General features: G+C 35.6%; 1 protein-coding gene across 9 annotated transcripts in view; it reads right to left on the bottom strand.

Moving 5' to 3' along the window:
• Positions 1-14456, bottom strand: part of MYCBP2 (MYC binding protein 2) — a 211490-nt gene that overhangs the window by 54318 nt on the left and 142716 nt on the right. For 5 of the 9 annotated variants that reach the window (XM_075720664.1, XM_075720685.1, XM_075720678.1 and 2 more), the window contains 3 exons: positions 7870-8094; positions 6825-6957; positions 2634-2759 (listed from right to left, as the gene is read on the bottom strand). In XM_075720664.1, coding sequence (XP_075576779.1) covers positions 2634-2759; positions 6825-6957; positions 7870-8094 — 484 coding nt within the window. Of the gene's footprint in view, positions 1-2633; positions 2760-6824; positions 6958-7869; positions 8095-10270; positions 10346-14456 lie in introns of all 9 variants that reach the window. The other 4 variants (XM_075720697.1, XM_075720712.1, XM_075720658.1 and 1 more) reach the window with 3 other exon arrangements.

Here is a 14456-nt window from a genome sequence, read left to right as displayed (position 1 = left end):
CTTTTTTGCTATCACACAGTTAACATTGAGAGACAAGCTATAATACTGCCTCACATGCTGAACATCTTAAACACTTCCACTTTTGTGATTCAACCACTACTTTGAAATGAGTATGGTTGAACTGGGAAGAGCAGTTCTGTATAAAAAGCCCTAAAAAATAAAAGGAAAACACTTCAACTTTTCCAGCCTTTGTCCAAAAAAAGTGTTTCCTATACCAATGCACAGACAAGTATGAACTGCTTCTTTATGCAGTAAAACACTGTGAAATGATATAAAACTATTTCATGTTATGAAAATAAAAGACTAGAACATTTATGAATAATTTTTCCCTCATCTCTTCCCCTTTAAACCAAATCTTAAATCAAGCTATTTTATTTAGCACACGACTAAGAATATATGCTGGTGGTAAAAACACACAGCACACCTCAGGCCCATGTTCATAGCGGCATGGACAGAGTACAGCGATGTAAGAATAGAATAACAAAGCTCTGTATTTTAGTAATATAATAATAATAATAGAAAAATATAGTATTATATATTATTGTTGTTGTTGTTATTATTATTATTATTATTATTTCAATCCTTTATCAGCAGTCCTGGCTAACTGGGGAGGTCCCAGTTGACTGGCAGTTAGCAAATGTGACACCCATCTACAAGAAGGGCCAGAAGGAGGATCCAGGGAACTACAGGCCTGTCAGTCTGACCTTGGTGCCAGGGAAGCTTATAGAGCAGATCATTTTAAGTGCCATCATGCAGCACATACAGGACAACCAGGTGATCAGGCCCAGCCAGCATGGGTTTATGAAAGGCAGGTCCTGCTTGACTAACCTCATCTCCTTGTATGACAAGACGACCTGCTTAGTGGATGTGGGCAAGGCTGTGGATGTTGTTTACCTGGACTTTAGTAAAGCTTTTGACACCGTCTCCCACAGCATTCTCCTGGAGAAACTCTCTGCTCATGGCTCAGTACTGGGGCCAGTTCTGTTTAATATCTTTATCAATGATATGGATGAGGGGATCATGTGCACCCTCAGTAAGTTTGCAGATGACACCAAATTGGGTGGGAGTGTCGATCTGCTGGAGGGTAGGATGGCCCTGCAGAGGGACCTGGACAGGCTGGACCGATGGGCCGAGGCCAGCTGTATGAGGTTCAACAAGGCCAAGTGCCGGGTCCTGCACTTGGGTCACAACAACCCCATGCAGCGCTACAGGCTGGGGGAAGAGTGGCTGGAAAGCTGCCTGGCCAAAAAGGACCTGGGGGTGCTGGTCGACAGCCGGCTGAACATGAGCCAGCAGTGTGCCCAGGTGGCCAAGAAGGCCAACAGCATCCTGGCTTGTATCAGGAATAGTGTGGCCAGCAGGAGCAGGGAGGTGATTGTCCCCCTGTACTCGACGCTGGTGAGGCCGCACCTGGAATACTGTGTCCAGTTTTGGGCCCCTCACTACAAGAAAGACATTGAGGTGCTGGAGTGTGTCCAGAGAAGGGCAACAAGGCTGGTGAAGGGTCTGGAGCACAGGCCTTATGAGGAGCGGCTGAGGGAACTGGGGGTGTTTAGTGTGGAGAAGAGGAGGCTGAGGGGAGACCTTATCGCTCTCTACAACTCCCTGAAAGGAGGTTGTAGTGAGGTGGGTGTTGGTCTCTTCTCCCAAGTAACAAGTGATAGGACGAGAGGAAATGGGCTCAAGCTGCCTCAGGGGAGGTTTAGATTGGATATTAGGAAAAACTTCTTCATGGAAAGGGCTGTCAAGCACTGGAACGGGCTGCCCAAGGAAGTGGTGGAGTCACCATCCCTGGAGGTATTTAAAAGACATGTAGATGTGGTGCTTAGGGACATGGTTTAGTGGTGGAATTGGCAGTGTTAGGTTAACAGTTGGACTTGATGATCTTAAAGGTCTTTTCCAACCTAAACAATTCTATTCTATTCTAATATTTTGCAAAGACACCTGCCTCAGCAAAAGTGCCTTCTATATTATTAAATCTTCTAGACCTAATCAATGAATGATCAGAAGGCATGCAGTTTGAGTTTATTTTGATGGCTTATATATATCTACATCTTGCCAACGAAATAAACCATGGTTAAAAGAAACAATTATCTTATGTCAGTAAAATTAACAAGGTTTTATTTTCCAGCATTTGTAACTGGTATCTATGTCACTGAAAGGTAACTTCAGTTTAACAAGTTAAATATCAAATGGTATCTTTTATCTTGTCATCCCATTAAAAGCACTTAAATGTCAACATGGGTGAGAAGTGTTTACAAATGTTTCTGATGATTTTAAAACCCATGCTTTCTAAATAAAATAATTTTCATATCTTGTAAAACAAGTATCTATTTTTCATTTCTGCCTTATAATTTTGTGCCTACCACTACAGAAAACCTCAGCTGCAACTTACAAATCTTTGATGATCCTTTTTATACAGAGTACTTAGTCTAAGTGAAATTAAAGCAGAGAAAAAAGCAGTTACAACATTAACTACATGTTTTGTAAAACACCTTGTAATTCATTGCATTACTGCTTATGTCTTCTGGAAAACATCTGATGGTGCCTAGAAGAGTAGGAAATGAGTAACAAAAACATAAGCAAAGTTAAGAAAAATGTGATTTTTTTAAAATATGAATGTAAAAACATACCTTTGTTATTTCCAAGGCCATAATCAAACCCTTGTCCATTACTACAGCTTGTCCCCTTACTGAAAGCTTGTATTGAAAAAGGACTTGGGGGAGGAGTCTGAACATTTTGATCTAGAAGGACTTGCTCTGTAAAAAAAAAAACCCACATCACTTCAGAATTAGATCTTCTTAGTAACTGATTTATATTGGGAAGATGAATCACAAGGCAAAGGAGAGATATTTTTTTTCCACAGACAGCGCTCTACCACTCTACTCAATTCTCTTCAGAACGAAAAGCACATCTCTCTTCCTTAGAGCTCATGCTCTAAAAATAAAAAGACAGAAGACTTAATACCATGCAGACTGTTTAATGTTTGACTGAGTTGCTGCCAGCTTTGCCATCATATGTCGCTTAGGAACAGGCTTGACACTTTGTTTTTCAGTAACATTACACCATTCAACGTTTATTCTTTGGACAGCAATTGTTAAATTCATTTGACAAAGCAGGGTAGAGAAAAGAGAGTTTTCAGAGTGACAAATGCAGAGCCAATAAACTTTTAATCCTGGCTAGCCCCTTAATAATTCACAGGACATATGACATTTTTTGCCCTGATAGATTTATTTATATCTGATATTGAGTACTACAGTTTGCTTTCTGTATGGTACTAAAAAGACCTCCAACTAAAACCAACCTGCGGTCTTTCAGAATATCCATAACAACTAAAGAGCCAAGATAAATGAGGCACAGAATCCACTTGACTATTTGGATTTAGGGAGACATTACTGACTTAAGGGGGTCAGAAATACCATTCCAAGTGATGACCTGTAAGAAATAATTCACATGAAATCTTCCAAATGCACGTTAAAAGCTCCGGTTGGCACCTTGAATAACTTTTCCTTTTGTAAATGTACTAAAATTAATGTGGATTCAATTAAAAAAAAAAATCACAACTCTTCTAAGAGCCATTTTTAGAAAATTGTATTTCGGGCCAAAACCGCGTTTCAGAGTATGAACTGTTATATAACACATATACTCAAATTAAAAAAAAAATATCAGGGAGAGGGTTGGAAATTTAAACTCAGTTTAAAAAGGGAAGAATCTAGAATTTTCTGAATCATAGGCAACCCTAGATCTTGCTGTAGTGTTTCAGCTAAAGTGTCTGGATATCTGCCTACAGACTTGGGCATTCAGTATGACTTCTGCTGTGTCTCTGACCAATCCTACTTCTTCCTAGGAATTTCATTATCAAATAATGAAAATACAAAAGCAATCTGAAAGATGGTATTATTTATGGATAACAATATAGACAGTTGCAAATCTAGTTGGACCTCCTCCAAATGCTATTTCCCTCAAGCAAAAGCATTGAAATTGATGACAGAGTATGCCTAATTTATTTCATGGCAAATAAAAGCAGTTAGTTTAAATAATTTTCAGATGTGGCTTAAGCTCATTAGTTTTACTTGTCACTGAGATGGACCAGAAACATAGAATAGATTGAAATATTTCAGTAATTGCACTGATAACTACTGAAACTGCACAAGAGACATCTCTCTTCATGCTACTTATAAAAACAGATACTCATCTACAAAAGACTAAAACCAGGCATGTCAAGGGATAGGACTTGCATCAGAAAGTTTCTGAGATGGTATCCCAATGCACTGGACTGTAAAAATCCTACTACAGAGTTTTGTCATCAGAGCTTGGAGCTTGCATTTCTGTTCTTCTGTGAGAACACCAATATACTTGAAGACATCCTTCAGTAACTGTACATAACTATCAAGAAATTGAAGATGGACCTTCAAACAAGGGTCTTGTTTAAATTCTTCCAAATTTGGGAATTCTGTCTTAAAGCACAGATATACCTTGAGAAGTCACTTTCCATATAGAAAGGATGAAATGATAAATAAATTATTGAATCAGGAGAAGACTATTTAAGGTACACAGAACGCTGTCAAGCGACTTAAATGCAGATTATATCTATTCCTTAAAATAAGTAAAATTGAATAGAAATTTTTGCACACTGCTTAATTTATTAACTTCAGAGAAATTATTTTCTACTGGAAAAGCAAACAGCCTCATATTAGGATAGAAAATGATGAAATTAACAACCCTAATTTGAATACATGTGCTTTCAACAGTAAGGTACTGTTGAAAGCACAGTAAGGTACAGTAAGGTACTGTTTCCAATACACAAAGACTTAGTTTCTAGAATCTACTTGGGCTCTTTGAGCACCTCAGAACATTACTAGACATAACTAGAAATGGAGCATCTATGACTTAAAAAAATATACTGTGCTAAGCATTAAGTAAACACACTTCTTTCACAACTTCTACATTTTATGAAAAACTCTTGGTTGTTCCCCTTCTTTGCAGAGTGTTTTATACCTTAAAGTCAAGTAGCAACAGCCTACGACAAATACGTATTAGCAAGGATTTGCTTTGTTTTAATATGGTAACGTGATGATAATTATCAGAGTATACAGGAGTGAAATAATTTTCAACAAAAAGATGTCTAAACCAGAAAAAGGGCGAAGAGCCTATTATAATGAACAAATAAGAGGCTGACAATAAGTATTACCTAAAAGCACAAGCAGGAAATGACTGCCGAGGTAGAAGTTTTTCAAGAAGACATCTTTTGGAAAATGGATGCATTAGATCCCATAAACAGAGTAGAGAGATTACAAATTGAAAAAGTCCAGATTTCTTCAGAAAACAGAGAAATATATGTTGAAGGAGGAAAAAAAAAAAAAAAGGCTTGAAGAAACAGTGAGTTGAAACCAACCAGCCTCTAGGGAACTGTACCAAAATTTTATGATCAGCAGAAGAACCTTAAATGTTTCTCTCTGAGAACACCTGTAACAAAATCATGCTAATGAAGATCCATAGCCATTTTTACTAGACATTGGAAAGACAAGAGGGACACTCTGGACAGCTGGGATGCTGTGTCCAGTTTCAGGCTCCCCATCAGAAGACAGACCGAAATGAGTTCAGTGGAAGCCACCAAGACAGTCAGGGCAGCAGAGCATACAAGATCTAAGGAAAGGCTAAGAGATATGGGTTTGTTCAGTCTTAAAAAGAGAAAGCTAAGGTGAGATCTTATTGCTCCCTTTGACTACCTAATTGTAGGGTTCGTGGAAGATGGAGCCAGACTCATCTCAGAGGTTCACAGTGATAGGACAAGAGACAATAAACAAAAGTTGCAGCATGAGAAACTGCGATTAGGTAATTGGAAAATTTTTCACCATGAAGTTGAGTCAAATACTGGAACAGGTTGTCCAGAGAGGCTGGAGATAGTTAGAAATTGACTTTCTAGTCACAGCCTGAGCAACCTGGTCTAGCTGAATCTGCACTGACCAGGAGGTTGGATAGATGATCTCCTCCAGGAGTATAAATATCAACAGATCACTCCCTGTCTCATCTTTATAAGGAAATATAAGTAGCCCATAATCTTGCACAGGAGAACTCATCCAGATGGCCTGGGACTATCTTCTAAGGAAATAACAGTTTCAGAGTACCTCAAGATATGAATATGAAGCATACAGGGTGAAATAAATATATTTTAGATCAATAATGACAGCCTGTTTGGAGGGAGATCAACAAGAAGGATGATTAGAGGGGGGAAAAGAGCAATAAAAAACTTTGTGTACTAACATTTTGTTTATGTTTTCTTTTATTATTTTTAGCTCTTACTCAATCTGAACATGAATTATCAGGACAGAAATTCTGCATTTTAAGAGAATGTAATCGTACTTTGCTAGCTAGAACACTTAACTAATTTGATGTTAATTTTAAATACAGTGCTAAAAAACATGTTAACAGTTTTTTAACAGGACGCTGTGTGACAGAATTAACAAACTTAAAATCAAAAGGCACATAAATAATTAATTCTGCTCTGCTTTTCATAGAGACACAAAATAGACCTAAGAAAGCTAACAAAAATGCACAATTACTTATTTAAAAATAAGGATGGTTAAAATTATGATCCCTAACTGGTACAGAAGAAAACATGGGGAAATATTTTAACCGTTCTTTTAAAAAACATTTGAAGAATGTTTAAAAACAACTTTGAAGTCCAACTGTGTAAAGTAACTCAGATGAAAAAGTGTAAATTCATGTTATGCCTGTTTAGAACTCAGTTCCTTCTTTATTTTTCCTGTTTAGATAGCTTAATTTTTTTCTAAGTTAATTTAAAAAACAAAACAACAACTTGCCATCTTCGTGTCGGAGGTACTGGTTTCCACCTCTGTCTCTAGCTAACGACCATGCCTCGCCTTCATCACTTTCACAGAACTCTACCATGCTGTTCTTATCCATTTGCACCCACGTACCTTCTGAATTAGTCACCTGATGCACACACATAAAAAAGCACAGTTTATTGACTTTTCAGATAATTCAGTAGCATGATTCAGCAACTTATTATAGTATCTGAAAAACACACTCATTCCAATCTTTATATCACAGAGTGAATGTGGAAAAAAAAAAGTTTCTTAAATTAAGGCCACAGGCTGAGGCAGATTGAAGGACCAAAACTATTTATGGCACACTTACAGTTAAGAGTATTTCCAAAAATCTTACACCTGTTTATGTTCAGAAGAAGCAAAACACCAATACCACAACTTTAGAACATCCAAAGAAGCCTAAATAAAAACTTGAAGGAGATATTCACCAAAATATGCCTTTTTATTGGTGGCTGCAACAGTAGAATTATAATACCAAGTTATGTATGAAAAGTTTGTGTGAGTACTAATTTTGCTCCTGACATTATATTTAGGAAATAGCATGACACACTTCATCCTTAAGCCCTTCTTATCCATAAAACACCACAGCTGGACAACTGGGAACAGTAACAACAGTTCAGCAACTGAACAAATCAATACAATCAATACAGAGAAACAGAATGATTTGTTAATTGGTTAGGGCCTAGAAAAACATTTTTTCAATGAAACAAAATTCTTTCAAAGAGCATGACCAAAAAGTAGAACAAGAAACATTTTGTAAGGAATACTGTAACAGAAATATGTAAGCAAGCATATGTAACTGCAGTACAATTTTAACATTATTCCAATCAATGCATACATCTAAAAGGCAAAAGACATAATTGCATTAGTATTTATAATATAAACCAAGTTCAAAGGTTAGTATTTATCATGAGGCAAAAAAAGCAAACCTGTACAGGGGCAGATTCTTTTGTTGCGTTTACTATTGTTACATACTGGTATCTATGAAGACATGAACCGAAGCTACAAGGATCCATACCTCGCCCACTGCCTTGACTTTGTTTCCCAGAACTAACATTCCAATTGGGATACCTCTAAGGTTAGGGCAGCTTCGGATGTTGTGACCTGATGGGCCAGTCTTCACTACCTTGTACACTCCAGGTCCACCTCGGAGGAATGGTATATCTTGTTCTTGCATCACTGCTTCCTGTGGGCAATGTGAATTTAGGTCTTTGAAAAAATCATCAGTATTAGACCTAGATTCCTGAGAAATCAAAAAAAAAAAAAAAAAAAGGCAAAACAAAACAGAATAAAACCTATTAATAATACCTTTGAACTCTTTAGATAAGAAACATTTACTTCAAGACTACAATAGCTAAATTTCAAAGCTAAAAGAGGTACTAGTTACATTGCTAATTTTAGCATGCAATCATAAACAACTAACTACTAGTAAATTGCACATTAATTGAAAAGTCACCATATTACTCTTGAAGCAAAAGTGGTATAAATGTAACCATTTCTATAAAAGGAGTAACTCATATCTACCATGAGAGACATATTATTTACTCTAACCGCTTTCACTAAACCTTGTTTCATACTGACATTTATCAGGATACACACTCATTCCTCCTGCTGAATTTGTCAAATTTTGGGAAAAAGTCTGGGGCTATGTAAAGGGAATTTGAATATTATCTCTTTCCAAATTATATGCTACTTTTTTGATTTCACATTTAGAATACATTGTTAATTTAGAATAAAGGTTAAATGATGACAAAGAGTAACAGCAACACCACAGATTCTTAAACGCACATATAAATACTAGTGCATATTTTTTATTTTCACTATGACAATAAAAATGGCCTGCAAATTTATTTCACCTGGTACCAAATGCAGATTAAATATATACCCAAATCTGAAAAGAGAAAACACTTTTTGAGTTTCTTACCAACAAAAAATTGGTAGTTACTAAAAAAAGATAAATATTAGCATAGATTTTTCAGCCAGGCATAGCTTAATAAAAACTTTATTGTACAGAAAAATATGAGGCATGGGAGTAACGCACATATATATCAGAAGAAAGCAAGTGAGAAGCAGAAGCGAGCTCTATTATGCTTATAACGCAAGTCACAGGTGCTTTTAGAAGAACACCTGAAAGTTAAGAACTAAGTAACGCCCTATGGGATGATGCCAGTGTTTCACCTAGTCCAGTATATTGTCTTCAGCAATGGCAACAGGAGATGCTGTTTAGAAGTAGCACACAAGTCTTTATTAGTGGTCTGTTGTTTATAAACCAACAGCATTTAAAATCTTTTTATTATGGATGTTAGAGGGTACAGCCTATTTTCTTTAGTGTTTATTTATGAATCTGATTTCTATAAATTTGTTTTAGTTCTTCTAAATGTGCTGATACTTTCTGCCTCTACAATCTCCTGTAACAACAGCTTCCAGGGGTTCACTTCCTGCTGTGTAAAAGAATACTTTCTTTTATCAGTTTTAAACCAAACTTCTACTTATGTTATTTCCTTTTTAATTAATGCAATTTCTTCTGATCTCTTTAATTATCATATTTTCAGCTTTTTTTTATTGAAGTCTGTGCACTATGTGCAGAGTAATACAGCAGTCTTTCCAAGAAGCCTTAATACAGAAATGAATCTGTTCTTTAAATATGTAAGTTTCAAAGCAAGTTAATGCAAGATGAGGTACACCAGTTCAAGGAAAAAAAAAAAATTCTGTATGTTTTAAAGACAGTTTATACATTGTCTAGATCTTTATATAACAATAAAGAAGTTTGCTATTTTGGGGAAAAAGATTCGGTGGAAAAAAGAAGTTTTTAAATCTCTAAACCGATACGTACAACACTGAGTGTCATCTTCATTACAAAGTTCACATGAAAAAAACTGAAGTCACTATAAGGCTGCAAAGAGATTTAGACGAGCACTTCTGTAGATGATTTAAACTGCTTAACTGTACATAACATAACTTGTTCCTATAATTGGATAATTTTAAAGAAAGATTAAGAATGGGCTGAGTATTTATTAAATATCTGTGGCTTTACTCATACAAGTATCATCATCTTAGATGCTGCAACTTCATGTGTACCCTCCAGTGACAGAAAAAACTTTACTAGTACATCCTGCATCAAAAAGAGAATGAAAGCCTTTACTATGTTACTAGGCCTTCTCTCTGAATTTTTCATTTAGTTCATTAAAAAAAACCAGAGTGCTACCTGTGAATTAACAAAAATTCAATAATCTGCCCTGGTATTTTTTTCTCATCCTAAAGGAAGAGACACAGATACGGCGTTCTATGCAAATTGCTATTTCCTGTAAAAATAATTCAAAGTAAAACAGACTTCAAAGAATATTTAGCATAATATTGAATCATAAGGTACAATCTGAAAACATGAGATACAGTGTGACTGTTCCTGTCATGTAACTCACCTTAAGGGGTAAAGCTTTGGAAGTCCATGAAAAAAAGTCCAAATCCCTTACTCCTTGGCTAGCATTAAAGACATTCTGAGCAACAAAGTTTAAAAAAAAAGACATATATCAACAAAGAAATGGGAACAAAGAAACATCGGAGGAAGAGGTACTATAACGCAAACTTTCTCCACAAGTAAATTTACTGGTAGAATGTTTTGCAAAAGGGGAAAGTTTTGTTTTCCTAATCAAGTCACCTGAGTCCATTGCTCACCATGGCAAATCATCCATTAAACAAAAACAGTTTAATATGTCAAAAGCTCGAAATGGATGTAGTGTGTCATGCCATTTACTGAAATTAAGAGCCAGACATTTCTTATAAAGCTTGAGACTTCGTGCACAGAAAAATCCCACACTTCTGTTACAATGAAACAGTAGGTGGTCCCACCACAAACCACAGTTTTATAGCAAGACAGTCTGATGTTCTGAAAGATAATTTCAATTATTGCAGAACAACTGCACATGGACTTTTAGTCACCAAGTCAAAACTGAAAAGACACAGAAGGGCTAAGCTCGCTATTGCTGAAAGCAATTCACTTGCACAGAATGATTTCATCAGTTTGCACATCAAAATCGCACTCTTTACCAGAGCCAAAAATTTCAGAGTGCTGTAAGGAGAACGGTCGCTAAGATTTCATTAGCTTTATAAAACATACAGTGTATTTACTAGTTTATTATGAATTATCATAAACCAAATGGAGCTGCCAGAGAGAGCTCACTAATTTTATAACCAATTGCCTGTACTATAGAAAGGAGCACTGCTTTTCTGTATATTTTTTCCTCCCACAGAATGGCTAGGACAGCATCTTTTAATCACTGGAAAACATGAAAAAGCAGCCATCTTTTCTCCATAAACTGGTTTCTAATAATTTCTAAGAGATCTTTACTGTTCCTGTCAAATGAAAGAATTAATAGTACATATACAGTAGTATTAATAATCAGTATTTATGACAGAATCCCTTTGGCAAAGCCACCATTTTATCTATATGAACAGAGGTATCAAAATCTTATTTCCTATCCCCATCCTGATAGGGGAACCAATGGACAGCAGTCACATTAAAATTTAACAGTAGTTAAAGAAAAGGCAATGAACCCCTTTAAGCAGAAACAACTACAAAACACTCTTGACATGCCTCCTCTGTATTCCTTGAAAAAACATTAACACATTAGAAGTAAGTAAATCCAGACTTCTAACTCATGATAGGAGCAAATCATCTAGCTATACATTGCTTGCAAAACTTCTGCTTACATCAAGTTTCAGTAATGCAAATGACTTGCAATTTTGACAAAAACAGGGAACTTGTCAAACACCAGCACTTCTTTATCATTTAGTACCTCTACCCAAAATTGAAAGAGTGAGATACACACACTAGTGAAATATGTTTTGGGGCATTGGGGAAGGTGGGGAGGGTGTTAGATAGGAAGATCGGCAGAGTAAAGGCTTAATCAATTTGACATAAAACTATGACAACTATAAGAAGTCTACATTTGCCTAATGAGAGTGTACTTCATAGGCATCCAGCATAGTTTAATGGACTATTTATATTACTTTGCAGTATAGCTCATATTTTGTGACGGACTTCTACTGTACAGAGCAACATGGACTATCCATACCTAAAATATTTAAGTATCGTATCAAAGATCCGCTTTTGTATGTTATAAAGCGGTATGTGTAAAACATAAAAAAACCAACAGCAGTGAAGTAGGACACTGCTGGCTTAGCAACACTGAGAAGATCCAACTAGAAGGTCTCTTTTGCTCTGGGAACTTTACATGTTCCTGGCTATTAGCACACTGTACACCAGTTTAGATGAATAGATCAGGCATGTATTTGACAATGAAGTTTTCATTCTGAAGAAACTACTACATACAAGCTTTATATTTAGTCCTTATGCTACCATCTGTAGCTTTAGTTCATTTTTTTCTTTCAAGCTTTCCCTTCCAAAAACTAAAAGTAATTTCAGGAATTCTTCCAGAAAAACACTCATACTTTTTTCCAATAAAGTTTAAGTTTCAGAAATAAAAAAAAAAATTAAATTAACTTCATTTTGCTACCAAAAATTAGCATACCATTAAGAAGCACTTAAAATCTCAATTAATACTATTTTTGAAAGCTAAGGCTAATCTTAAAACAACCATGTTGACATTTTACCCAACACAGTCTTACTCTCCAATTGCTTTGCATCATGCCTAAAACAATGGCAGAAATCTCTTGTGAACGTTCTTCAACATTTCCACAGAACGTTCAGCTTTCTGAGGTTCTGTGATCAAACTCTGCAGTCTACATACTAATTTTGGTTCGTTCTTTCACTGCAATAATTGTTTGAAAAACTTGCAGTTTATCAATCCTGCTTGCCTATGGTGGTTGGGGAATGTAATAATATAACTGGGCAGCAGGGTACAATATTCCTTACAATAAAAGTTTGACATTTAAAATGAAGTAACAAAAACATATTTAGCATATGATTTTTGAAAAGTCAAGTTCCAGAGCTTCACCAAGATAAGATTCTTTTTTTCCCTAGTGTGTACTATTTTACGCTGTATGTACCTTTCTACTAAGTACTGTGTGTAAGCACAAATACGTGACTGCCCATGTAAGGAACTTAACAAGTATTTTTTTCAAAAACAGTTAACTGAATGTAGCAAGACAGAAGGAAAAGTAACTAGCAGGGAAGGAAGCAGCTTATCCAAAAATGGCAATCTATTAAAACTCATACGCTTACCCAAAATCACCACCTGTTAAATTCATAGTCTCATAATCATATTACCTACAATGGACTGGATGCTCAATTTTAGATCAATGGCTACGTAGCAGCTCCTCAAGAAAGGATTTGACTATACAGCTTTTCTTAAGAAGGTAAATGACCACAGCTCAAATAAAGTTTGGCAACTATAATGGATCTCTGCTTTCCTATGGTTCTTTCTCTTTAAATATAGCAGCTTTCATCAAAATATACAAAAACAGTATATTTAGGAGATCTAAGATACTCAATATTTGCTTTATCCTAAATACATGGTTAATGTCTACCAAGAAACATAAAATGTAAATACTGTATATATTGTATTTGTATGTCAGGAGAACAAGAGCTGAAATTAACACTGCTGAAAAAGTCTACTTTTTTCCTTTGTTCACTGTTCTATTAATACAGTGATGAAATAGAATTTAAGCTTTCTTTAAAAAACATACCTTAAATATATTTTACAAAATGTACTGATTTTAGTTACTTAAGGGATGATTAGAAAAAGCCTGTATGCTTAAATGTGACAAAGTAATGTAATCAGAGTTGCCAAGTCTGCACACTCGTAAGTTAAGACTAATAAAAGTAATGTGACATTCATTTGAACTGGGAATACAGTGACTAATTCAGCCACTTGATTTTCCATTTGTATTTTCAGTCACATGAGACACTTTTTCCAGTCTGTTTCTTCCTTCTGAAACCAATACTGGTAGAACAACTTTGGATTCCAAAAATCTTGTATATGAACAGATTTTTTTACTGCGTTCTGCTCATCGTGCCATTCAGCTACCCGAACCAACAGAAAAGGATGAGGAGATATGGGTTATTTCACAGTTTAATCAACAGAACCTTTAGTATTTATTGCTTAATTGAACATCTTTTGCCATATGAGTCATTCACCCCTAGAAGACTGCATGATCAAATTTGACAACTTTATAAAAATACAGTTCTTCTCAGACAGTTTAGAGAAAGAGACACATACATTTGTGAATATTCTCACCTCAGTAATCAAGTTAAAAGAGATTTTATTTTAAAACTTTCTGCCAAGAAAGCAGTATCACTTTATGAAGATTTAGCAGGAAAGAGCTTTAAACTGAGTTACAAAAAATCAGGAGCTTACAAAAGAGTTTACTGAATTTCATCAAGGTACGTGGTGCATAATGCTATGATAGCATGCATTAAAGACTAAGGCAATCAAAATCAAGCCACTCAACCTTCACTTTTGCTTTGTGGCCTTTAAGAAAGAAAGAAAATGTTTGAGAACATTTTTTCCTTTTTTCTCCTATTATTATGAATCAAACCAACAAATCCTAATACCTAAATATGGTCATAATGAAATTAAATAGCTTCAGGACATCCTAAGTCCTTTCAAAAATTTGTAAATATGAGAGATGCAAAGAAACTTTCAT

Source organism: Pelecanus crispus, chromosome 1, assembly GCF_030463565.1.
Source record: "Pelecanus crispus isolate bPelCri1 chromosome 1, bPelCri1.pri, whole genome shotgun sequence".
NCBI classification, from domain to species: Eukaryota; Metazoa; Chordata; class Aves; order Pelecaniformes; family Pelecanidae; genus Pelecanus; species Pelecanus crispus.
The sequence above is the reverse complement of the archived record's forward strand: the minus strand, read 5'-3'. Positions and strand labels throughout refer to the sequence as shown.